Below are 24,184 nucleotides of genomic sequence, written 5' to 3'. Positions count from 1 at the left end.
AAAAGAGCTTTACTTGAGACAAACTGAGGACTAGAGCCCAGAAGACAGCCTCTCAGATCACTCTGAGGAATTGCTCCAGAGAAACATGGTTTTCAGCACAGTTTTCTATCTTGTCAGAACAGAGAACATCAAACAAGTCAGGGATACTTTCCTTCAAAGTTTAAAAAAAAAACAGCATGTACACAGAGAATCAGTATAGCCTTGGCACCTGGGAAGGGAGTCTTATCGAAGGAGGACCAGCATTGATGGCCCAGGAAGGCAGGCATTTAATCTTTAACGTGGACATTCTTTACGTCTGGTCAATCTGCCCTTTTCTTTAATAATTAAAGCAGATGTACAGTGTATATTTGATTGGCCACAAACAGGCTGTTTTAGTTAGCATAAAATTCAAGTTGACTCATGTATAAGCCAGAATGACTTCCTTATACCTCAATATGTGAAAATTTCTTTCATCAAAGTAAACGAATGAGTGTGGCTGTTTAAACCTTTATTATTGAACACTGAAATTTGAATTTCACATAATTTCCCGTATCACAAAATACTCTTCTTTTCACCTTTTTTGAAGTCTTTAAAAATGTAAACAGTATTCTTAACTTGCAGACAGTAGGAAAACATTAAGGGTCAGCAAACTGGGGGTGGGGGGTTCATAGTGTGCTGACCCCTGATGTAAAATTTAGATGTGGAAGTTTGCTATTGGGAGTAGGTGGTGTACAACTATCACTTAATACTTGCTTTACAATGCAGTGACCTCTCTTAGATCAATAAATTCCACTTCTAGAAACTTGTCACAAGGAAACAATCATAATATAATAATCATGGTTGCATACAAAAAATTGAAAGCAAAGACTGTTATCCCTTCCTGGACATGTCAACAATTACTGTGTGGTTTGAAAAGAGAAAAAAGCAAATACAGTGAAATATTAACATTTGGTGAATCTAAGTGAAGACTATATGGGTGTTCAGTTACTTTAAAAGACTTACTGAATATTCTAAACAATTACACCTTAATTCAAAACCTGGGTGTTCGGTGCCAACTTTTCCGCAGGTTTGAAATGTAAAAATAAAGTTGGAAACGTTTTTTAAAAGTAAAAAATGTGGGGGGTTTTGGTGAAATGTAAGTTAATAGACTTGCACAGACCCATATCCAGCTCATCAGAACTCTGTGTTCTCCATGTATAAAGGTAATAAATGTAACATCCCTTTTCACAGGAAAATGGTATAGATTAACTCGGTAATATGTGTCTAACCACCTAGAGTGTGTTTCAATTACACTAAACGTCATTTTAACTATATGTAACTGGAGAAGATTTACTTTTAAAATTCTTAATATTTCCTTTGCAATCATCTTGTTCTAAGGGCAAAGAAAAGCCTGGCTTGCTTAGGTATTAAGCATTTGAAACAAAACTTGCTTTTAGACAGTAAGCCCACAAATTATCTGGGAAGACTTCCCTGATAGGGATGGGTGCTCTAGGCCCTGCAGGCAGGAATAGCATTTGGGGAATCAAGCATTAGGGTTCTCCTTCAGGATCAAGCCCGGACTTGCTGGGTTAGATGCTGTCATTTGAAAATCTAACACGGGAAATAAATCCATTCAATAATTTGAGCACATAAAAATAAAGTAGTAAAAAGTTTACACATTTAAACAAAAACATAGGACCTATTTTTAACTACAAGATAACCTATCTTGGGCAGAGGACTTCAGCGACACTCCATTTGACGTCCCCATTTAATGAAGTGATTAGACATAGTGCGTTGTCCATCTCTGCTTGAACTCCAGTTATGGGTTTGGGGCCACAGAGCTGGAGTCATCAAAGGTGTATTTTAGAAAATTGGTCTCCGTTTAAAAACTTTTTTTAAATGCTCACATTCATTCCAATTTTGGGGAGTCAAACCCAAACCTCCCTGTGAAAAATCAAAAATCCAGGGCGGTAGCTCGCAGGGATATACTTTCCTTTTTACAGACCAAACCCATAATCGATTTTTTTGCACATCTGCTTCCGAAGCTCTGACTTTTCAATGCTAAAAGCTTTACTCTCTGTCTACCTCCACCTGTGCGTCCCGCCTACCCCAGAACCCGCCAAATCCCATCAAACCCCACCCCCACCAGCCACGCACGGTCCCCACAGGCTCCCCGCGCGCTCCCGGTTCCCACCGACTGCAGCCTCCGGTAATTTCATCGGATTCGGTAAAACCCCGCCCTTCTCTTCACTCCGGCGTTTTCTTCCGTTCAGGCCCGCCCCTCCCCACCTGGTTATTTGGTTGGCCAGCGCCCTCGTCGTACGTCATTTATCCGCGCCACCCGGAAGCCGCGGTTCTTACCAATCGTTCTTTTTGCCGGCGGCTCTCAGGTAACGGCCGCATTTGGGTGTCCCTGGGTGACAGAGTTCCAGAGTTGGGAGGGGCAGAAGGCGGAACCCCCAGCCTGAGCCGGACGATCCCACTCCCAACGTTGAGAGGGTGCAGATGTACTGTGCTTGAGACCATACTGAGTGGTCAACGTGGTCTTTCCCTTCCCCATTCCTCAGGAGCCCATCATGGCGACGCCCCCTAAACGGCGGGCGGTGGAGGCCACGGGGGAGAAAGTGCTGCGCTACGAGGCTTTCATCTGCGACGTGCTGCAGCGGGACCTGAAGTGAGTGACAGAACAGGGGGCGGGGCGCGTGGAGCGGTCCACGTGGTGAGCGGGGCTTTCGAAGTCAGGGTGTAGCCTTCTGATTGGCGGGCAAGGCTTTCGAAGGCCAGCCCCGTGCGCCATTCGAGTAGGAAGGAGGGGCGATATCCGGGACGGGGGAGGGAGAAACATGGCGGTCTTAGTCAAGAATGTGTCCGCGCATGCGCGGCCTCGGATGGCGCTTAAAGGTTAAGACCTAGAGTGCCAAAGCCGGAGTTCACAGGTTCGAATCCCGGCTTGGCTATTTCGCTTTCCGTGCGAACATGTAACTCGTTTCCATTTTCTGTGCCTCAGTTTCCTCATCTGTGAAATGAGGAAGTTAATTGAACCTTCATGCGCTGGCTTTGAGTTTTCAACGGGTTCAGTCCTTGTAAATGATTTAACTTGGATGCTAGAGGCTCAACGAGTATGAAAAATTGTTATTACTATCATTATTAATCTGAGCATGAAGTACAGTGTTCAGGACTAGGATTATCAGCATCCTAAAAAGGATGGAGGATTTTTCTACGGTAAGAATGGGATATTCCGGCTGAAGGGAGGCATTGGGAATAGAGTGTAATAAGAAGACTAATAAATAATAGCTATAACATATGTAGAGCTTCCTATTTGGCAGGCCCTATTCTAAGTACTTTATAGTTAACTCTCATTTAATCCTTCTCATGACTCTATGAGGTAATACTTGTCATCCCTATTTTATAGATGGGGAAATTGAGTTCCAAAGAGGTCACTCACTTGCCAAAGTCACACAGCTAGTAAAAAGGAAAGCCTGGATTCAAACCGAAGCAGTCTGACCCAGAGTCCAAATCTTGACTTCTGCACAAAAACACCTCTTAGGGCATGGTGACATGAGAGTCTCAGAGGGTCACGATATGAGGTATTCCAAGAGGGCCAGGGCTTCCTCTTGGTCACCATTTTACTCTTGTCCCATCATGTCCCATCAGAAAGGTGCTGGACCATCGTGACAAGGTATATGAGCAGCTGGCCAAATACCTTCAACTGAGAAATGTCATTGAGCGACTCCAGGTAAAGATGCCAGGGTTAGGTACCTTCTTTTTGTGGGCAAAGGGCGGGGGGAGAGGGAAATACCCCAGCCCCAAACCTGTCACCTGATTAAAAGTTGACCACTGACCCCTACCTCTTTTTCCCTGGTCCCACAGGAAGCTAATCACTCGGAGTTATATATGCAGGTGGATTTGGGCTGTAACTTCTTCGTTGACACAGTGGTGTGAGTGTCTACCTGCCCCTCTGAGCCCACAGGGTTCAGCTTCCCCCTTCCTTCGTTCAACAGATATTTTTTGAGTATTTGCTACATACCAGACACTGCTAGGGGCTGGAGATGTGACAGTAAATATAAAATAGGACAAAATCCCTGCCCTCCCAGAGCTTTAATTTGGGGAAGGCTGGGGAGGGCAGTAAAAAAAAAAACCTTAAATAAACTGTGTGTGGTATGCTAAACAGTGATGAGGACTCCCCCACTTCCTCTAACCACTGTTTCCTCAGCCCAGACACTTCACGGATCTACGTGGCCCTTGGATATGGTTTTTTCCTGGAGTTGACACTGGCAGAAGCACTCAAGTTCATTGATCGTAAGAGCAGTCTCCTCACAGAGTAAGTCCTTTCCATGAGGATAGTATCTGAAAACACCACCATTTGCAACACCTTTCTTCCCCCCTGGCTGCCTGCGATGATACATACTTAGGGACCCACCTCCCTTCCCCCTCAGAGCTCGGACTGAGGAAAGTGGGGATGCAAAGCTCAGCCCCAGGTGTAGCACCTAACAAGCACTCAATAAATCGTCTCTGTATTGGTCACTCACACAAAACTTTATCGGGCATCTGCTGTAGGCTCTGTGCTTGGTGGTGAGGAAGCAGCAGTGAACAGGACAGAAGGGTTTCTTGAAGGGTTGCATTCTAGAAGGACTGTAACTGTTACACATCAGCACAATTTTGACCAGATCCTGGAGGTCTGTCTCAAAATCATTAACAATAAAACCAGTTACCTCTGACTTTACCTCCTGCTAATTTTCCTGCTCGTCCACTGTGCTCTGACCACGCTGACCTTCACAGGCTTCTTTAAACACCCTCAGGATGCTCCCACCTCAGGGCAACTGTGGTGGCTGTTCTCTTTGCCTACAGCACTCTTTCCCCAGGTACCTGCATGGCTTCCTTTCTCCTTATTCAAATTTAAGTCTTGATTAAATGTTACTTCCCCAACAAGGCTTTCGGTGACAACTTTAAAATTGCAACCCCTGACACCCCTGACTCCCCTCCCTTGTTCTGTTTTTTTTATTTTTTTAACTCCGAGCACTTATGACCTCCTAATACTTCCTGGGTAATTTCCTTACTGTGTAATGTTCATTGCCCCCTCCCACTAGGATATAAGCTTTGCAGAAGGTGGGATTTTGTCTATATCCCAAGTCACTAGAATAGCACGTAGCACATAGTAGGCACTCTGTTGAGTGAATTGAAAACCGTTTGCTGGAAATCAATTAAAGTGGGGATTGAAGCAGATCTCTGGTAGTGGTGGTGAGGGAGGTACCATGGGGAGAAAAGATGGGCTCCAGTTGAGTTGAAGTTTCCGTGCAGAGAGGGGGAATTGTGGCTCAGGATGGCCTCCCAGAGGAACTGACATTTGGGTCACTTGGTTGAGCGAACAAGCTGTGGGGCTATCTGGTGAAGAGCATTCCTGACTAGGGGACCAGTGGGCCTGCCACATTAGAGGAACTGCCCTAGAATGGTGAGCATTCACTCAACCCAGATGGAGTGAATGAGGTGATGCCAAGCAGTGTACTTAGATTAACAACATTTCACGTGCGACTACCACTGATCTAAAGTTCCTTTGAGGTAATGTTTGTCTTTATTCCTACATTCATTTCTTCCAGAGTTGCCTCTCTTAGATTTCAATAATCCTCCCCTTTTCAGACCTTTTCAGGCTTTCAGTGTTCATAGACCCAAATGAGCCTCAGACCTGCCAAGATTCCTAAATCTCAGTGATTAGACCAGTTGGTGAATAGTTTGGTCAAGGGGCCTGGTTTCCTGGGCCAACGCAATTCTGAACTGGTGGCTATTTAGACCAAGTCCATTTTTTTAGAACAAAGCTTTCCTTGTTATGTCACAGGATTCCTGAGCCTTTCAGATAGATTTTAATTGTTTGGGACTTGATGTCTGAACCCAAAATGAGGTATTTAAATTGTCACTGCCTGCCCCCTTGTCTGGTCTTTTTGATTGATCAACCTCGTCTATTAGTGTGATGAAAATGTGAATCTCTTATTCTTTTATTATAATTAGTAGGACTCCCTGGAAAGTAAATCTTTATAGGAGATGAGGATTTGAGTCTGTGTAGCTCACTCTCTTCTTTAAAATACTTGGTTTTTTGAGAAAAAAATACTTGTTTATTTGGGACACACTTTAAATAAACTAACTTTCCTTCAGGTTATTTTATGTAACCAAAACAGTGTATCAGTCCTTCATGTTCTTAGTCTATTTCTTTGTTTGGGGACTGGGGGGATCAGTTCTCTGTGTATATTCTTTCTCTTTACACAGAAAGGCGTACCCATCCACACGCATAAACAGATATGATTATAGAACAAACAATAACCATATGACTAGTAACACTGTCTTACATATTAAATCAGTAGCAATAAATTAAACCTATCCTTTTTGTGTTGCACCTCGCTTGCGGTGAACTTTTATATTTTTCTCCTTTTTTTAAGTATTGAACTCATAGTCTTTTAGAATAAGCTTGTACCATTAACTAACTTTGTTCTCTTTTTTAATGTTCAGATTGTCCCTTAGGCGCTGATCACATTCGTTCCTCTGTTCTTTGAGCTCTACCCCAGATATTCTTGAAAGCATTCTTGCTCTCTGGCAACAACACCCTGCTCCATTTATATCCTGTGCCATTTATTTTCTTTTGAGGACTTCAGGTTCCTGTGAGTCAAGCAGTCATTCACATATTCATTCAACATACATTGAGTGCCTACTGTGTACCACATACTGTTTTGGTTCCTGGGGATACAGCGGGGAATAGAGCCAACCAGATGTCAGCCCTTACACAGCTTACATTCTAGTCAGGGGAGACAGACAATTAACAAGTAAATGACAGGTTGACAAAGCTACAGAGAACAGCACGGAATGGAGATAAACATTGCCGGGGATGGAGCCATTGCAATTTTGAACAGAATGCTTGGTTGGATGTGGAGTGTGAGAAACAGGGAGGAGTCCAGGGTTTTGGCTGAGCCACTAAAAGGATGAAATGGCCATTTTCTGAGATGGAGAAGACAGGAAGAGAGCAGACTTGGTTGCAGGGGAGGATCAGGAGTTCAGTCTAGGACCTGTTAACTGTGAGGTGCTCATTAAACACTGAAGCTGATTTTCTGAAGAAGTAGTTAAAACTCCCAAGGCTGGAGTTTGGGAGAGAGAGCTGGACTGAAAATATAAATTTGGGAGATGGTGATATATAAATGGGTTCATACTGGGTTTTTTTTCCAATTGAACATCCTATGTTGTTGCCTTCTACTTTTCTTAACAGTATTCAATTTTCCTAAAACTGACTCCTACGTTGACAGATAGTTCAGCACAATAAAATCCACATGCTTTATCATGATATCAAGACCCTGCATGATCCAGCCCCTTCCTACCTCTTGGACCGTATCTTGTGCCACTTTCCTTCCACCATTCACTTAACTTCTAACACTCTGGCCTCCTGACTGCTCCTCAAAAAGTTCTTTCCTGCCTCTTGGACTTTTTGTGGAAAAGGCCCTCCTACTCATTCATCCTGCCTCAGAAAGGACTTCCTTGACCCTTTGTATCAACTAGGATTCTTTCAGGTGAGACCAGTCCCGGTTGGCTTGTTCATGTAACTCAACAGCCCAGGGCTGGAGTGATTCCAGGCAACTCCAGCTTCCCAGTTGCTTAGGCCTTGGTGTCTTCCTCAAGTCCTCTCACACCTGACATCCTCCTTTGGTAAATCATGTTGACCCTACCTTCAACTGTATCCAAAATCCAGTCATTTCTCATCACCTCAACTGCTGCCAGTGTGGCCTGAGTCTGCATCTCTTACCTGGACTAGTCCAACAGCCTCCTCACTGGACTTCCTCTTCCACACTAGCTGTCCTGATCCCTGGTCAGTTCTCCATACAGCAGCCACATGGATCCTCTTAAACCCTAGTCAGTTCACTCTGTTCTCTGATCACAATCCTCTCCTGACCCCCATCTCACTTGGAGTAGAAGCCAGAGTCCTCACCATGGCCTTGTAGGTTTCACAGCATCTGTCCCCGCTGCAGACCTCTGTCTGTGGCCTCACCTCCTACAGTCCCCCTTCGCTTATTTTTCTCCAGCCACGCTGGCCTCTTTGCTGTGCCTCAAACATGCCACGTACACTCCCACCTCAGAGCCTCTGCATCTGCTACCCCTTGTGTCCTTAACACTCTTTCTCCATATATCTACACGATTCACTTCATTTTAAGTCTTGACTCAAAACGCTTCTCAGTAAACCCATCCCTAAGCACTCTGATTGGAATTACAGCCCCTACTCCTGCACTCCTTATCCTCTTACCGCTTAATTTTTTCATCATACTTAAAACCATCTGACATACTCCATATTTTATTCCATCATGTGTCCCCCTTCATGAGAATTTGAGCTCCATGAGGCTGAGATTTTTGTTTGTTGTGTTTGCTGCTAAATCCCCAGTACCTGAAACAACCTGGCATAGAGTAGGCATTCAGTAAATGTCTTCGAATCAGTGCAGTCCAGATGGCGGCCAGGCATCTCTGCATAGGAGCAGGTCAGGTAGTAGGGTGTCTTACCACCTGCCGTGTGGAAGTCATCCAAGACGTCGGTAGTTCTTGAAGTGGTGAGGAAGCATCATCCTCATGATCAGAAGTGGGGCCCACTTCGCCCTTTCTTGTTTCTTTCCTCCAGGCTCAGCGACAGCCTCACCAAGGACTCCATGAATATCAAGGCCCATATCCACCTGTTGCTTGAGGTGAGAGCAGCTCACCCCACTCCCAGACTCTACTTCCAATCGTTTAGGGTGGTAACCTGAGGAAGGGAGAGAGCCAGAGATGGGAAGGACCATCTTTCCCTCTAAACTGGAGTCAAACTGGAGCCAGGCCGGCTCTGAGGGAAGGGAGATCCCAGCAAACCTGGGGTGGGGCCTGGACCCAGTCTCTGTTCAATCTCTTCTGTTCTCTCTTTCAGGGGCTTAGAGAACTACAAGGCCTGCAGAATTTCCCAGAGCCTCACCATTGACCGCGTCCTACCTCCCCTGACATTAAAGAGCCTGAATGTCTTTGAGTCACGTGACCCTTCTTTCCCCTCTTAACTCCTCCTGTTTGCTGAAGTGCCCGGTTTCTAAAGCACGAAGTTACTAAGAGGCCCAGAAATCCAGTCTGTGTGGAACCTTTAAAGCACCACTGAAGTCCCGCCTCCAGCCTGTTTCCTGGCAGAATTTGCCACTTGACTTTCTGCTCTGCCCTCTCTACCTTCACCTTGGCAACCTGGGCCCCCACTGACCCTTCCTTTAATTTCTTTAACTGTACACTACTTTGAATTACCAAAGAGAATGGGCCGATTCAGGGTGGAGGTTTGTTCCCCAAGGCAATCAGCCTTTCACTCCTGGCCCTAAGGTTTACCCCTCTCCCACACCCCAGTCGTCCCTCAGGTACCTTAAATTACACCCACGCCCGTCTAGGCCAAACCTTGGCCTTGCCCCAGCTTCTAAATAGTTCCAGCTTCCACCAATGGGCGCAGGGCTGGTCCCGCCCTCCCTGGTCCGGCCCCTATTCTAGGTTGAGTCCAGCTTCCGCCAAACGATGCAGAGCCAGGTTCCACCCCTTTATAACTGGCTGCAGCTCGACCCTGCCCTCGTAGGCATCTAGTTTCCGTCACTCAACACTCCTTCGCCTGTCTGGCAGCTGTCCGGCCCACCTACCTCTCTGCTCCGTTCTAAATTAGTCTTTTCTAGCCAATCACTACAGAGTTACACTGCCCGCCTACGCAGAACCCTGGCCAGACCACCTCCCTGCAGGCTGCTACGCCTGTGTACTTCTATACAAGTCCTGCTTCCGCTGAGCTGCGTGGAGAGCAGCACCGCCCGGTTGGTATTCTGGCAGCTGTCTGGGAGTCCCTCGCCCGCCAATCAGCACAAATTAGGGTCTAACCACCCCTATCCTCGGAGGTTGGCTGTCTTCCATCAAGCCCATATAGGCCAATCAGTGCGAGGCAGGCGCCCCCAGAACCTTGTCAATCTATCTGTCTGTCTGGAGCCAATCAACGTGGAGCACCGGCGGGGCCGAGCACGTCCCCTCGGAACCTAGACGGCCATCTGCGTTCCATCAGTCTCCCTCGGGCCAATCACAGCATAGCTCTGTGGGGCAGGGCCCGCCTCCCCAACCCTGGAAGACGCGCGGTCGAACCCTGGCGCTTTGGCCAATCAGCGAGCAGCGGAACGCTCGGCTCCTCCTTCACGGGCCCACGTGAGCGGTGGGGAAAGGCAGGGGCGGCTTCTAGGTGCTGCCACCGCCGCCGCCGCCGCCGCCGCCACCACCGCCGCCGCCGCCGCCGCCGCCGCCGCCGCCGCCTCGGAGCCCGGGCCTGGGGGGCGGTGGGGCCGCGCATGGAGCCCCCGCCCCCCGGAGCTGCTAACACCGCCACTGCGCTACGCACAGGTGAGCCCGGGGCCTGGAGGGTGGAGGGCCTGGTCCGTGACCCCACGTATCCTTCCCGCCCCCGCGCGGGGGGATGTGGCTTGGCCCGTGGCCTGCTGGTGTTCAACTCCCCACCGCCACCACCACGGCTAGTGGACCTGCTTGTGGCATTGTCCCCTCTCTTGGCCCCTTGTAGTGGATCTGACTGTGGCCTAACCCCCCTTCCTGTTTTATAATGGATCGGTCTGCGTGCTAATATTTCTCCCCACCCCACCTTACAGTAGACTTGTCCGTGGTCTTCCCCTCTACCCCCGGTTACAGGGAACCAGTCTCTGACGATGTCCAACTCCTTGACAGTAGGTGCATCTGAGTGTTTGTATTTCTGTCCTCAACTTTCAGGGGCCCCGTCTGTGGCCTTGTTTTATCACCCCTCCTGTTCCTTGTAGTGAGTCAATCCGTGGCATTGTAACCCCCACCTTTACAGTGAGTTAATCTGTGAATTTGTATTCCTGCCTTCAATTCCCCAATGCTTCAGTCCATGGCTATGTCACACACACACACACACACAAACACACATCATTTTACAGTGGATCAGTCTACATGCTTGTATTCACGTCCCCCTATTTATCAGATGATTGCCCTATTCTCCCTTTTTTGTAGACTGTCACTCCAGTCCTTGGGCTTCTCCCTTCCTTTTTTAATAGTGGATCAGTTTAGTGCTTTCTATCTCCCCATTTTCAGTAGCCTCTTCCGTGGCCTTGTCCCCTCTCCTTTTTAGCAATCTGTGTGATGGCTTTTCTCCCCTCCACTATTGTGAAGTCAGTGTGCTTTTCTGCTCTCCTTGCCCCTAGTAAGTAAAATGAGCCTTTACACACACACCCCCACTCCCACCTTTTCAGTGGCTCTGTTCATTGGCCTTCCTGCTACCCATGTGCTGGCATTCACACCTCTCCAGTATCCTCTCCTATGAGATCAGTGCTTTCTAATCCCTCCAGGAGGGTCAGCCTGTGTGCTTTTATTTCCCCCCTCCTTTCCTTGTGGTGGATCAGTCTGTGGCCTTCCCTGCTCCCCTCCCTCCTCAATAGTGGCTCAGCCTGTGTGCTTGTTGAACCCAGGTCTTTTTCACTCTGGAACACCCCCCCCATGCACACTGTTAACCACTAAGACATCCTGCCTCACTCCACTAAATGAACACATTAGTGGTAGTGACAATGCCCTAGGAGCCAACACTTATTGAGCACCTACTGTGTACCAGGCAAGATGCTATATGTTGATGAGCTTATTTCATCCACACCACAACCCTGTGAGCTAGGCACTGAGGAAAGTCTGGCATAGGGAGGTCGAATACCTTACTCAAAGGTGACCCAGGAAGTACCAGATGAGGTTGCCCCTCAGAACCTAGGATAATTTTTGAGGCTTTCCTCTCTCACTTCATCCCACCCCACTTGAGGCCCCACTCCTTAAATACCAAATGAGTTCCCATTGCCAAGCTTTTGTTTTTGCTGTTCCTTCTGCCAGCAGAGCTGTCTCCATTCCACAGTACCCCTCCATCCCCCCTCATCTCAGCAGCCCTGTGACCTTAGTGATTTAACCACTTTCCCTCTGCACCGGTTTCCTCGTGTGTCAAATGGGGGAATCAGAGCTCAAATCACTCCAGTTTAAATAAAGAATACCTGCGAGTTCATAAAACAAGTAATCTCTCCGGCCTTACCTCCTACCCGCCCCCAACTCTGTTCCAGCCATGCTGACCTCCTCACTTACCTTAAATGCACCAGGTATGATCCAGCCTCAGGGCCTTTGCGTTGGCTATTTTTCTGCCCAGAACACCCGCTTCTCTGCATGGTTCCTTTCAAATGTCAACCTGTCCCTGACCATCTGAACCTGCACACCCAGCAGGACTCTGCCCCTTCTCTGCTTTATTTGTGCCTCTGGCCTTTATCACCATCAGACCCACTGTGTTGCTTACCAGTTCATCATGTTCATCATATAGATTCTCTTTCCGCATTAGAATGGGAGTCCCACGAGGGCTTACGGTTTTTGTCTGCTTATTCACTGCTGGGTCTCCAGCACCTAAAAATATACCTAGTACGTAGTAGATACTCAGTAAGAATTTATCGCACAAATGAGTGGGAAAAAATATAATTTCAGACAAATCAGGGCTGGGGGGCCAGTGGAGATGGAGAAGGCATATGACAGCTAGTTAAGAGAGGAGTTAGTCGGGACTGTTCATTCGACAAACACTGACTGAGCACCTACTGAGTACCAGGCCTCCTTCTAGGTGCTGGGGCTACGGGAGGGAATAAAACAGGCAGAAATGCCTGCCTTTGTGGAGCAGACCTTTGCTAAGAGTGGGGGGAGACAGACTATATAAATAAGTCAAATTAGGTAGTATGTTAGTGCTGCAAGTGCTAAGGAGGAAAAGTGAAGTAGGGAAGGTGGGAATACAGTATTGTGGTGGTTGAAATCTTAGGCACAGGGCAGGCCTCACTTAGAAGGTGACTCTTGAATTGAGGCCTGAAGGAAGTCAGGAAGGGAACTGTAAATGTCTAGAAGAGTGTACCAGGCAGAAGGAGCAGCTGGTGCAAAGGCCCTGAGGTGGGATTGTGCCTGGCATGCTCAAGGACCGTGAAGGAGGCCAGTGTGGCTGGAGCCTAGTGGAGGGAGGGGTAGGAGGCAAGGTCAGAAAGGTGGTGGGGGCCAGATGGTGAGGCCATGCTGACACGTAAGGTTAGGTGGGTGGTTAGGGGAGGGAGAAGGGTGTCACGCTAGCTAACAGTAACATTTGTTGAGTGTCTCCCATGCCCCAGAAATAACTTTTCTAAGTCCTTTACATATACTGACATTTAATCCTCTCAAAAGCCTTTGAGAGCAGGTATATCCTGAGGATATTTTACTTTGTGAGTGAACTATATCCCCCATTTTCCAGATGCAGAAACAGACCCAGAGAGGTTGAGTAGCTTGCTCAAGGTCACACAGCTAGAATAGGACAGAGGAGTATGAGGCTGAAGACCCAGAGAGAAGAACAGATTTGCAGGAGCAGACAGGTTATTCGGCACATTGGCTCACACAGAGGAAGAATGAATTCTGCCTGGGAGATGCCAGAGCTTGACGATGTGTGTAATAGAGGGTTCACCGTGTGCGGGGAAGGGGGACGAGCACACCTGGCAGGGAGAACAACAGCCTGTACATATCCTCAGCAGTGGGAACTGGATGGATTCAGGGCACGCATGATGTAGCATGCCAAGCGTGGGCCCACCTCACAGCCTCTGTTAATGCTGTTCTCTCGGCTTGAAGCACCCTTCCCACAGATGTCAGCATGGCTTGTGACCTCTCCTCCTTCAGGTCTCTGCTCAGATGTCACTTCCTCAGGGAAGCCCTCCCTGCTCACCCTGTGTGAAATAGCATCCTGTCACCCTCTAGGATCCTCCCCTTCTGCTTCTCCCTGTAGAGATCTGGTGCTGTAAGGTGGCTCAGATCACTGCCTAGAGCCAATCTGCCTGGGTTTGAACCCTGGCTCTGCTGGCTTCCAGCTGTGTGACGTTAGGCGCATCGCTTAACTTCTCTGTGCTTCTGTTTCCTCGTCTAGAAAAATGAGAGGGCAATAATAATGCCCACCCATAGTGGTGGTTTGAAGGAGTTAAATGACTAAAATGGTTTGCAGTCCACAGTAAGGACGGTATGACTGGTTCCTATTTTGTAAGTTAATATGACTCTTCGTAGCATACACGTAGGTGTGTCACAGGCCTCTGAGACTGACCATCTCCAATACTGACCTCCTGATCTGCCCCCAAAAGCTGCTATCCCGCAGTGCTCCCATCTCAGGTGATAAGGCCAGGAACCTAGAATCACCTTTAGTGCCTCTCTCACCCCCCTCCACCTGCCCCATCCTATCTGTCAGCAAATCCCATTCGCTCTGTCTTCAGATTTTATCCAGAACTCAGCCACTTCTCACCAGTCCTGCTGCTAGTACCACCATCTCTTATGTGGACTATTACAGTAGCCTTTTCAGCCCCCCTCATCTCCTCACTGCAGACACAGGGATCCCATTAAAATCCAAGTCACAGCCTGTCACCCCTCTGTTCACAGCCCCCTCATGGCTCCTGTCCCCCTGTCTCACTCAGAATCAAAGCCCTTAAAGGGCTCAAAAAAGCCTCACTCAGTCAGGCTCCCATTGCCCCTCTGGAGAGCTTTTGGGGGGCAGGGAGGGTGGTAATTAGGTTTATTTGTTTATTTATTCTTTTTAGTGATGTACCAAGGATTGAACCTGGGACCTTGTGCATGCTAAGCAGGCACTCTACCACTGAGCTACACCCTCCCCTTCCCCATTGCCCCCCTGTTCTCACCTCCTCCTCCTTTCCCCTCACTGCCTTCTCCCCAACCAAGCCAGCCTCCTTTCTCTTCCTCTGACCTGCCAGGTTCTCTGCCTCAGGGCCTTTCACCCTGGCTCTTTCCTCTGCCTGGACGTCTGCTCCCCCAGGTCATCACAGACCTGACATCTTCACCTCCCTTAAGCCTTTGCTCAAATATCACCTCCTCAGTGACTAACCGCCCCCTCTTTGACTACCCTTGCAAAAATAACTCCTTCCCTGCTTCATTTTTTCCCCCAGAGCTCTTATCACCATTGACATATTATCATTCTCTTGTTTCTTGTCTGTCTTCCCTACTAAACTGTAAATTCTGCCAGAGTAGGAATGTTTGTCTGTTTTATTCACTGCTGTATCCCCAGCACCTGGCCCACAGTAGGCCCTCAAAAGATGCTCGTTAAGTGAACGAAATACAGAGAAGTAAAGGCATATTACTGGAACTCTTACTAGGGGTCACATGGGAGATGTGACAGGAAACAAAGTAGGAGACCCTGTGTGCTGCTGAGGCTTGAAGCCAGCCGTCAGATTTCACCTTAACTGATAGATTCTGTTGCAGCTGAAAGAGGAACTGGTAAAAGTGCCTGTCGTTGCCACCAGGAGTCACACTGGACTCTTTGTGCCTCTGAAACAAACAAGCCTTCCAAAAAACCCAGCAAGGTCTCTTATGATGGGATTCTTAATCTGGACACTTGGTGGCCTGGTGACTTACATAATTGCCTAAAACTGTGTCTGCTGAAGGCACTTCAAAACAGCTCAGACATAACAGGTTCATATTGTATTTCATGACAGATTGAAGAATCAAGCTATAAATAATAGAGAGAGGTTCTCTGAAACCTTCCGATTTTGGAAAGTCTCATCCTTAACCCAAGACTCCCAGCCAGGTGAACAGTTGACTGATGAAAGCTCATTCCATGAGGAATAGGAAGCTCGTGTTTATTTCTATCTTGTACTCAGCAAAGAGGAGTTATGGGGGAGGGGGGCGCCAGGGAAGGTCCTGTTCTCTGCAGGACATGCTGAGGGCACAGTCAGTATGAGGGGCAGTTTAATCTGATGGTTTAAAAGCTTAGACAACTAGAACTCGACTGCCTGGGTCCAAATCCTGGCCCTGCCACTCAGAGCCGTGTGGCCTGTAAATGTCATGTAGACATTTTGTGCCTCCGCTTCCTGCTCTATAAATGAGAGATAATCAGAGTGCCTATTTCCCAAAGTTGTGATGAGAGCGAAATGAGTCAATACCTATCAAAATAGCAGTACAGGGCTGCGTGCCCTTATCTAAAACCCCTGGGGCCAGATGTGTTTCACAAAATTGTGAATTTCTCAGATTTTAGAAAGGTAAGAAGGGACGTACACAGGATGTTACATAACACCCTGAGTGGGCTCTGCCGTCAGCCACATTCAGATGTCTGCAGCCAGATGTATGAACAGTCACACTCAGTGAAGATCAATAAAGACCACAAAGAGCCTTATTTTGTTCCGAATCAGGTTTCAGAGTAGCAGATAAGGATTTAGGAACAAATCAGAAACTAGTATTTCGTAAGAGCTTATCATACCCGAGGCATAGTGTATTTCATCTGTCCAATAACCCTATGAACTAGGTGGTAATATTATTATCCCCATTTTACAGGTGGGAACATTGAGGCACAGCGAGGTTAAAGAACATGCCCGGGTTCGCACTGCTAATAAGCAGCAGAACCAGTATTCCAGCCCTGGCAGTCTGGCTCTAGATGATCGTCCAGGAGACCATGTTGCCTCTGATTGGTACACCGCACGTATTTAGCGCTCAATAAGTGTTAATTATTGCTGTTTTCAAGAAGGAGAACACAGAGAGACAGGAACAGCTCAGAGGAGTGCGGGGTAGGGAGACAGAGGAGAGCAGACACTGAGTTTCAGGAATTTTCATAGAGGCAAGGCCCTTTGTGGCTGGGATTTGAACGATGAAGATGATTTCCAGGCAGGGGAAGGGAACCTAACATGGAGTGAACAGCCTTTTCAAGGAGCTGGCAGGAGGAACCCCACCACCACCAACACTGGAAAAGTTGACATTTGATGTGGTAGAAAATGCAAATGAAAATGTTCAGGTGAGAGGCATCATACCAGCTTCCTATTCGCACGGTAACAAATTATCGCAAACTTTTTTTAACTGCTTAAAACAACAGAAATGATTATCTTTGAGTTCTGGAGGTCAGAAGGCCAGCACAGGTCTTACCAGGCTAAAATGCAGATGTCAGCAGGGCTGCATTCCTTTCTGGAAGCTCCAGGGATGATCCATTTCCTGCTCATTTAGGTTGCTGGCAGAATTCAGTTCCTCGGGGTTGTGGAATTAAGAGCCCGGTTTCCTTACTGGCTGTCAGCTAAGAGCCACTGCCAGCTTTAAGAGGCCACTACATTTCAGGGCTTAGAGCTCCCTTCTTCCATTTTCAAAGCCAGTAATGGCAGGTCAAGTCCCTCTCATGCTTTGAAGCCCTTCTGCCTCTTCTGCCATCACATGTCTCTGATCTACCTTTCTGCCTCCTTCTGCTTTTATGAAGAGTTCATTAAGAGACACAAACTGCTACGTATAAAATAAATAAGCAGCAAGGACACATTGTAATCCCCCCCAAAAAAAGTTCTTGTGATTAGATTGAGCTCACCTAAATAATCTCTCCAGCTTAAGATGCATGACTTTAAATTCATTTGCAAAGTTCCTTTTGCCAGGTAACAGAATATACTCACAGGTTCCAGAAATTAGGATGTGGACATCTTGGGTGCAGGGGGGCATTATTCTGCCTAACACAGTCTGCCCTCTGGCCCCCAGAGGTTCACACTTGTCTTACAGGCAGAATATATTCACAGTATCCTAGCATCTCCAAAAGTCTTATCCCATTGCAGGGGTCATCCAAAGCCAGACTGAGGAGCTTAGAATTTAGTCTGAGGGTGTTCAGGGAATGATGGTGGGAGCTGAGAACACGTGGAGGCAAGAAAGGAATCCTCCTCCTGCCGACCTCTCCCCCTTCCTGTATCCACAGCCTCTCAACTCCGAGCTGTCTGCCTTCCAGGTACCCCTGGGATGGCGTGAGCGCTCCCCCAGCGATGGACCCTTCTGTGACGCTGTGGCAGTTTCTGCTGCAGCTGCTGAGAGAGCAAGGCAACGGCCACATCATCTCCTGGACCTCACGGGATGGCGGTGAGTTCAAGCTGGTGGATGCCGAGGAGGTGGCCAGGCTGTGGGGGCTCCGTAAGAATAAGACCAACATGAACTATGACAAGCTCAGCCGGGCCTTGCGGTACTACTATGACAAGGTAAGGTGTCTGAGACCCGGGCTGGGAACCGCCTCCCCGCTCCACACGCACACAGTTATATCAGTTATTTTATCTTCTTGTCTTAATTGATACAGCTCTAGCTTTGAAAACAGTGTTAAAATTTACCACCTCGTGCCCCATCCTCGGGTACTCTCAAACCAATGTTGGGACTCCCAGCCATTTAGCAGTTATTTTATTTTCTTGTATTTTATTTTAGCTTTGGCTAAAACCTTCATAGCAGCATTAACGCTGACCCCTACTCACTCCACTCTCTGAGCGCCCCAGCGTCCTGCTGTCCCACCATGCCCCCGCACACCATTTCATTTTCTCGCCTCATTCCTCTGGCCAGAACTTTTGAAAGCAGTATTAATAATGACTCTTCCTCGTCCTGGACCAGTCCTGGGCTCCCCGCAGTTATTTCATAATCTGCTCTTATCCCAGAATAAGAATTCCAGGATATCCTTGTTCTTAGAATCAAAACCTCCGTGACAGTGTTACGCTAACATTTCCTTACCTGATCCTCCAGGACCCTCAACACTTTTATCAATTCTTTTCCTCTCTTATTCCATTAGCTAACATCTCTAAAACAACGGGTATAATGCCCCCTCCACACCACATCCTCTTCTATTCACAGAGCAACCCTGGTCCACTCCAACATTTATATCAATTACTTTATTGTGTCTTCTTGTTCCTGGAGTTAAAATTGTACATTTTCCTCATCGTATCCTCTCAGACTCCCAAACCAGTGCAAGATATCCACCCCCATGTTTATACCAGTTATTTCATGTCCTTATTTCTTTACCTGAAACTCCCAAAACACTGTTTTTCTTCTTCCAGTTCTGTTGAGCTATAATTGGTGAACATTCATCATCTCGTAGAGATACAAAATAAAAGAAAAAGGAACAAAAAAATTCTTTCCTTGGGATGACAACTTAGGATTTCCTCTCTTAACAACTTTCATATGTAACATACCGCAGTGTTCGTTGTATTTCATGTTGTACATTACATCCCTAGTATTTATTTATTTTATAACTGGTAGTATGTACCTTTTGGCTGCCTGCATCCAGTCCCCCCACCTCCTCTCACCCCTCACTGAAACTTCCAAAACAATATTAATGAATATCCCTTTTCAGTCTTTTTCGGAGAAACACAAACCCACCCTGTGACATACGTGACCACCATTTAGATGTCTCCAGGGTGCCCTAGTGCCCCCCCTCCCAGATGCCTCTTGTTCCCCAGAACAGCCCTGGACCTGTGCTGCACACCCTTAATCATTTATAGCACTTATTCCATTTTTATATTTTAATCTTTTAGCACAAACTGTCAAAACAGCATTAATAATGAGGCTGCCTCACTCTGTGCTCTGAGGCCACTGGAACATCCCTGAGACCCTCAGACTATCCTGCAATACCCCAAACATGCTCTGTGACCCGCCCAAGCCAGCTTGAGACTCCCCCAATATTTATTACAGTATTTTAATGTTCTTGCTAGGTGCTCTCAGTTGTTTCAGTTTCTAACTGCCTTAGTGTAAACCTCCACAGCAGTATTAAGAATGAGGCTCTGCATCCTGTCCTCCCTGGTGACCTTGCCCTGTCCCACATCTGTGTCACCAGCTTTAAATAATCCTCTAATAATTCATACTTATTAACAATTCATCCCCCCAGTCTTCTACATTCCTTTAGTCTCTTCCAATACTTAGAGCGATGACTTCATTTTCCTGTCTTACTGCATTAGCTAGACTCCAAAACTGGGTCCCAGCAGCCACCCCCAAGGCCTGGCCCTGTGAGCCCACAGACACCCCTGGTTCCTGGAGCCAGGAGGAAAGCCTGCTCCCGCATCTACTGCCCTAGGCAGGCCCCAGTGTGGAGAGGAGCCAGTGGGTGTGGCTGTGTGGGGTGGGAGAATGGGACAGATGGGGATGAAGAGAGAGTGACAGAGGGAGACGTGGAGGGGAGAACAGAGAAGAGGGAGAAGCTGGGGGAGAATACAGAGAGGAGGATCGGGGTGGGGAAGACGGAGAGAAAGTGGAGGAGAAGGGTGGAGCCCCCAAGTTGGGAGATGGGGTGAGATGTGAAACAAGCCGGGAGAGGGGAGCCTGTGGGGAGGCGGACACTGAGGTGGAACAGTGCATATGTAAGAGGACAGGAAAGGGGCACAGGGAAAGAAAGACACTGGGAGACACCCCTCTTCACCCCCTCAGCATCCACACCCTCCCTGGCCCTATCTCCTAAGACGCTTTATCCTGTTTCCCCCTTCTCAGAACATCATCCGCAAAGTGAGCGGCCAGAAGTTCGTCTACAAGTTTGTGTCCTACCCCGAGGTCGCGGGGTGCTCCACTGAGGACTGCCCACCCCAGCCTGAGGTGTCGCTCACCTCCACCGTGACAAATGCGGGCCCTGCAGCTGTCCACACTCTCCCCGGGGACGCTGCTTCCGGGAAGCCAGGCCAACCCAAGGGTGCAGGAACAGCGGGCCCAGGCGGCTTGGCGCGCAGCAGCCGGAACGAGTACATGCGCTCAGGCCTCTATTCCACCTTCACCATCCAGTCCCTGCAGCCGCAGCCACCGCCACCATCTCATCCTCGGCCTGCCTCTGTGCTCCCCAACACTGCCCCTGCAGGAGCAGCAGTGCCCCCCTCAGGGAGCAGGAGCACCAGTCCAAGCCCCTTGGAGGCCTGCCTGGAGGCTGAGGAGGCCGGCCTGCCTCTGCAGGTAAGGACTGGCATGTGGAAATTCAGTAGGAGGAGGGATGCCCAATTCCCAAATGGGGGAGGGGGGCTGGGAGGAGAAGGGACATAAACGTCCTATTGAAGGAGATATTGTGGAAGGAGGGACACAGAAGTCCCCTTGGAGAAAGGGATGGGGAGGAAAGCTATGCAAAACCTGGGAAGGAAGGGGGAAATTAAGTGCACTACAGTTAGCAGTGCACCGGACATGTAGTAGGTACCCTGAATGTATTTGGTTAATGCACTGGTTCTCACACAGTTAGCACTCATCAGAAATCACCTGGAGGGCTTTTGAAACCATAGATTGCTGGGGGCCACCCCTAGAGTTTCTGATTAGGTGGGTCTGGGGGTGGGCCTGAGAGTTTGCATTTTTAACTAGTTTCCAGATGAGGCACCTGCTTCTGATCCATAAAGCAGATGTTTGAGACCACGGCTTTCATGAGTCAGGGCAGTGTCCCCTGGAGTCCCGCCCCTAAAGGCAGCCCTGCAGCCATCAGGTGTCTCACCCCAGGTCCCCTGCCCCCAGATATAAGGACCTACTCCAGAAGAACCCCCACTTCCTTGGCAACGTCCACGTCCTGTTAGAGGACCTGCCCCCACTACCAAGTCCTGCTTTCCAAGGGAAATAATTGGCTTCACTACCCCAGCAATCCTTACACACCCCCTCTGCACTCATTCCTCTCCCAGGTCATCCTGACCCCGCCCGAGGCCCCAAACCTTAAATCCGAAGAGCCAAATATGGAGCCTGGGTTGGGCCGGCCACTGCCCCCAGAAGTGAAAGTGGAAGAGCCTAAGGAAGAGTTAGAGGCTGCAGCCAGTAGGGAGGCGGGGTTTGTGCTGGAAGCCGTCAAGGCCGAGCCCTTTGAGCCCAAGGCCGAGCCCTTTGAGCCCAAGTCGGAGCCCGAAGTCCCCCCTGCAGAGGGCGTGCCAGCCCGGCTACCCGCAGTGGTTATGGAAACCGCGGCGCAGGTGGGTGGCCTTGCGGCTTCCACAGCTTCCAGCACGGAGATCGCCCAGCCTCAGAAGGGCCGGAAGCCCCGGGACCTGGAGCTTCCACTCAGCCCAAGCCTGCTGGGTGGGCCGGGACCCGAACGGACTCCAGGATCAGGAACTGGCTCGGGTCTGCAGGCGCCAGGCCCAGCGCTGACGCCTTCCCTGCTACCTACGCACACATTGGTGAGAGCCTGCAAAGGGGCGGGGCTGGCACCTGGGACGACTGGGATTGGCGCGGGGCGGGAGAGGGAGGAGTTAGACTAACTGCGATGGCCAATACCGTTACCACTGAGTGAGCGGGAGGGAGGGACCATCGAATGGGATTGGCTGTGCCAAAGGACGGGGCTTAATTGATGCAGGGCGAGCGAGTCAGCAATGCTGAAGGATCTGATGCCCAAAAGAAGGGCAGGTCTGGGGAGTTTTGTGGGCAGGAACTGAAGAGCCCTAGAGGTTTTCTGCAGGAACTGTTTCTGGGTTAGGAGCATGGCTTGAGGAACCTGAGTGGGGCTTTTTGGTCTGGGGTTTGCTTAGTGGGTTTCCTGTGAGGTATACAGGTGGAACATAAGAGTTGGAAGTTGACCCTGAACTACTGGGATGGTGAGGTTTGAAAACAGCATGTAGATGGGGTCTTGTCACCGGAAGGTCTTGCCCACTGAGGCTGGGAGTGGGCCCTCAGGAGTTAGGAGGGGAGGAGACCTCTGTGTAAAGTTGGAGAGCTGTCAGGGGCATGGTCTTAGTCGTTACTGTGGTCTAGGCCTGTGCACTTTTGAGGAATGACCTTGGAAGTATGAGTGGGAAATCTGGTGGGGCTGGCACCGAGTTCCTCTGGTTTCCCCCCACCTGCCCTCTTGCTCACTTAAGCTCTGCCCACCCCTTTCCCACAGACCCCGGTGCTGCTGACGCCCAGCTCGCTACCCCCCAGCATTCACTTCTGGAGCACCCTGAGTCCCATTGCACCCCGTAGCCCTGCCAAGCTCTCCTTCCAGGTAGGATCAGCTCCCCGCATCTCGGAAAAGGTGAGAGACCCCAGCCTGGTCCCCATTCATGACCTCTCCATTTCTGTCCCCAGTTTCCGTCCAGTGGCAGCGCCCAGGTGCACATCCCTTCCATCAGCGTGGATGGCCTCTCAACCCCCGTGGTGCTCTCCCCAGGGCCCCAGAAGCCATGACTATCACCACCACCACCACCCCTTTCTGGGGTCACTCCATCCATGCCCTGAACTTCTCTCCAGCCAGCCGTCTCAAGGAGAAACATAGTTCAGCTGACAGACTCGTGCTCTGGTCGTGGTCGGGTGGGGATTCTTAGGAAGAAGGATCTCTCAATAGCCCTTCCACAAAAAAAAAAAAAAAAAAAACATACAACTTCTCTCTTCTCGGTCAGTCCCCCAGTGGCCGCCCTTACACGTCTCCTACTGCAAGTGGTGGGGGGCGGTTTATTTATTTATTTTTTGAAGGCCACTGGGAGGAGCTTGGCCCAACTGTTTCAGGGGGTTGGTGAGGGCATCTCCCCTGTCTCCACATTCTTTCCCCAAGATGAGACAATCGAGGTCTGGCTTGAGAAGGACCTTTCTTTATTTATTTCTCAGCCTGCCCTTGGGGAGCTGAGGGAGCCCTGTCTCCATGTTGGGGTGTGGGTAGAAGAGCTAGCTTGCTGTAGTTTATTATTCCCGGCCCTCCCCAAGGGTCCAGGAAGAATTTGTGCCATTTAACGGTTTGGGAGTCTTGCCCAAGGAAGACTCACACCCTTGGAAATAGGAATTTCCACCTCCCCAGCCTTTCTCTCAGACACCTTATCCTTTTCAACCACCTTCTTGGCCAGGGAGGAATGCCCCTTTTCTTCTTCCCCTGAGAAGCCATTCCTGTGTCTGCCAAACTCCTGGGGTCCTGCCTGTTACCTCCCAATGGAGGGTTTTTTTTGGGGGGAGAGGTCCCCGTCTGGGGGGCCCCTCCAGCCAGTACTCCAGGTCTCCCTGTCCCCCACCCCCTGCCATTTTGATAGTATAATCTATTTTTAAACAGGGCTTTTCAATAGGGGAGAGGGAGGCATCTCTTCCTATATCTGAGATGGGGTGGGTGGGAAGGAAGGGATTTGGAGGGGGGAATCATCCTGCCACCCCCAAGTGTTTATTTTTGATACCAAACGTGTATTTTCAGCTCCCTCCCTCCCAGCCCCCCAATTTCCTGCGGGCGGGTACAAAGGACCCTTTAAGTGTCCCTGGAGTTGGGAGGGAGGAGTGAGGGACATAAAGCTTGTCCTATCTGAATTCCAGGCTGGAGAAGAGTGGGTTCAAAGGACTCCTGGGTTCACCTTCCGTCAGCATCGGCCCAGCCCGGGCCTGGGGACTGGGGGTTGGTGATATGGGGGACGGTGCTACACCTGTCTCCACTGTTTGTTTTACTTCCCAAAAATAATGGATCTTTTTTTTTTCTAAGAGTCCCAGAGAATGGGGAATTATTCCTGTAAATATATATTTTTAAAGGTGATGCTGGAGGCTCCTAGCGTTT

General features: G+C 49.1%; 2 protein-coding genes across 2 annotated transcripts; both read left to right on the top strand.

Moving 5' to 3' along the window:
• The first annotated feature begins 2,219 nt into the window (after nt 1–2,219).
• UXT (ubiquitously expressed prefoldin like chaperone) lies at nt 2,220–8,968 on the top strand. The gene is made up of 7 exons (XM_006191731.3): nt 2,220–2,348; nt 2,526–2,632; nt 3,613–3,694; nt 3,829–3,896; nt 4,172–4,279; nt 8,594–8,657; nt 8,873–8,968. The coding sequence occupies exons 2-7, from the start codon at nt 2,535–2,537 to the stop codon at nt 8,921–8,923; spliced, it is 471 nt and encodes a 156-aa protein (XP_006191793.1). The 5' UTR covers nt 2,220–2,348; nt 2,526–2,534; the 3' UTR covers nt 8,924–8,968.
• Nucleotides 8,969–10,171: 1,203 nt separating this feature from the next.
• ELK1 (ETS transcription factor ELK1) lies at nt 10,172–24,163 on the top strand. Its single transcript, XM_032475609.1, has 6 exons — nt 10,172–10,341; nt 17,720–17,963; nt 20,224–20,673; nt 21,375–21,863; nt 22,565–22,666; nt 22,750–24,163. The coding sequence occupies exons 2-6, from the start codon at nt 17,754–17,756 to the stop codon at nt 22,846–22,848; spliced, it is 1,350 nt and encodes a 449-aa protein (XP_032331500.1). The 5' UTR covers nt 10,172–10,341; nt 17,720–17,753; the 3' UTR covers nt 22,849–24,163.
• Nucleotides 24,164–24,184: the final 21 nt, after the last annotated feature.

The sequence above is a fragment of the Camelus ferus genome, chromosome X, assembly GCF_009834535.1.
Source record: "Camelus ferus isolate YT-003-E chromosome X, BCGSAC_Cfer_1.0, whole genome shotgun sequence".
Taxonomy (NCBI): domain Eukaryota; kingdom Metazoa; phylum Chordata; class Mammalia; order Artiodactyla; family Camelidae; genus Camelus; species Camelus ferus.
The sequence above is the reverse complement of the archived record's forward strand: the minus strand, read 5'-3'. Positions and strand labels throughout refer to the sequence as shown.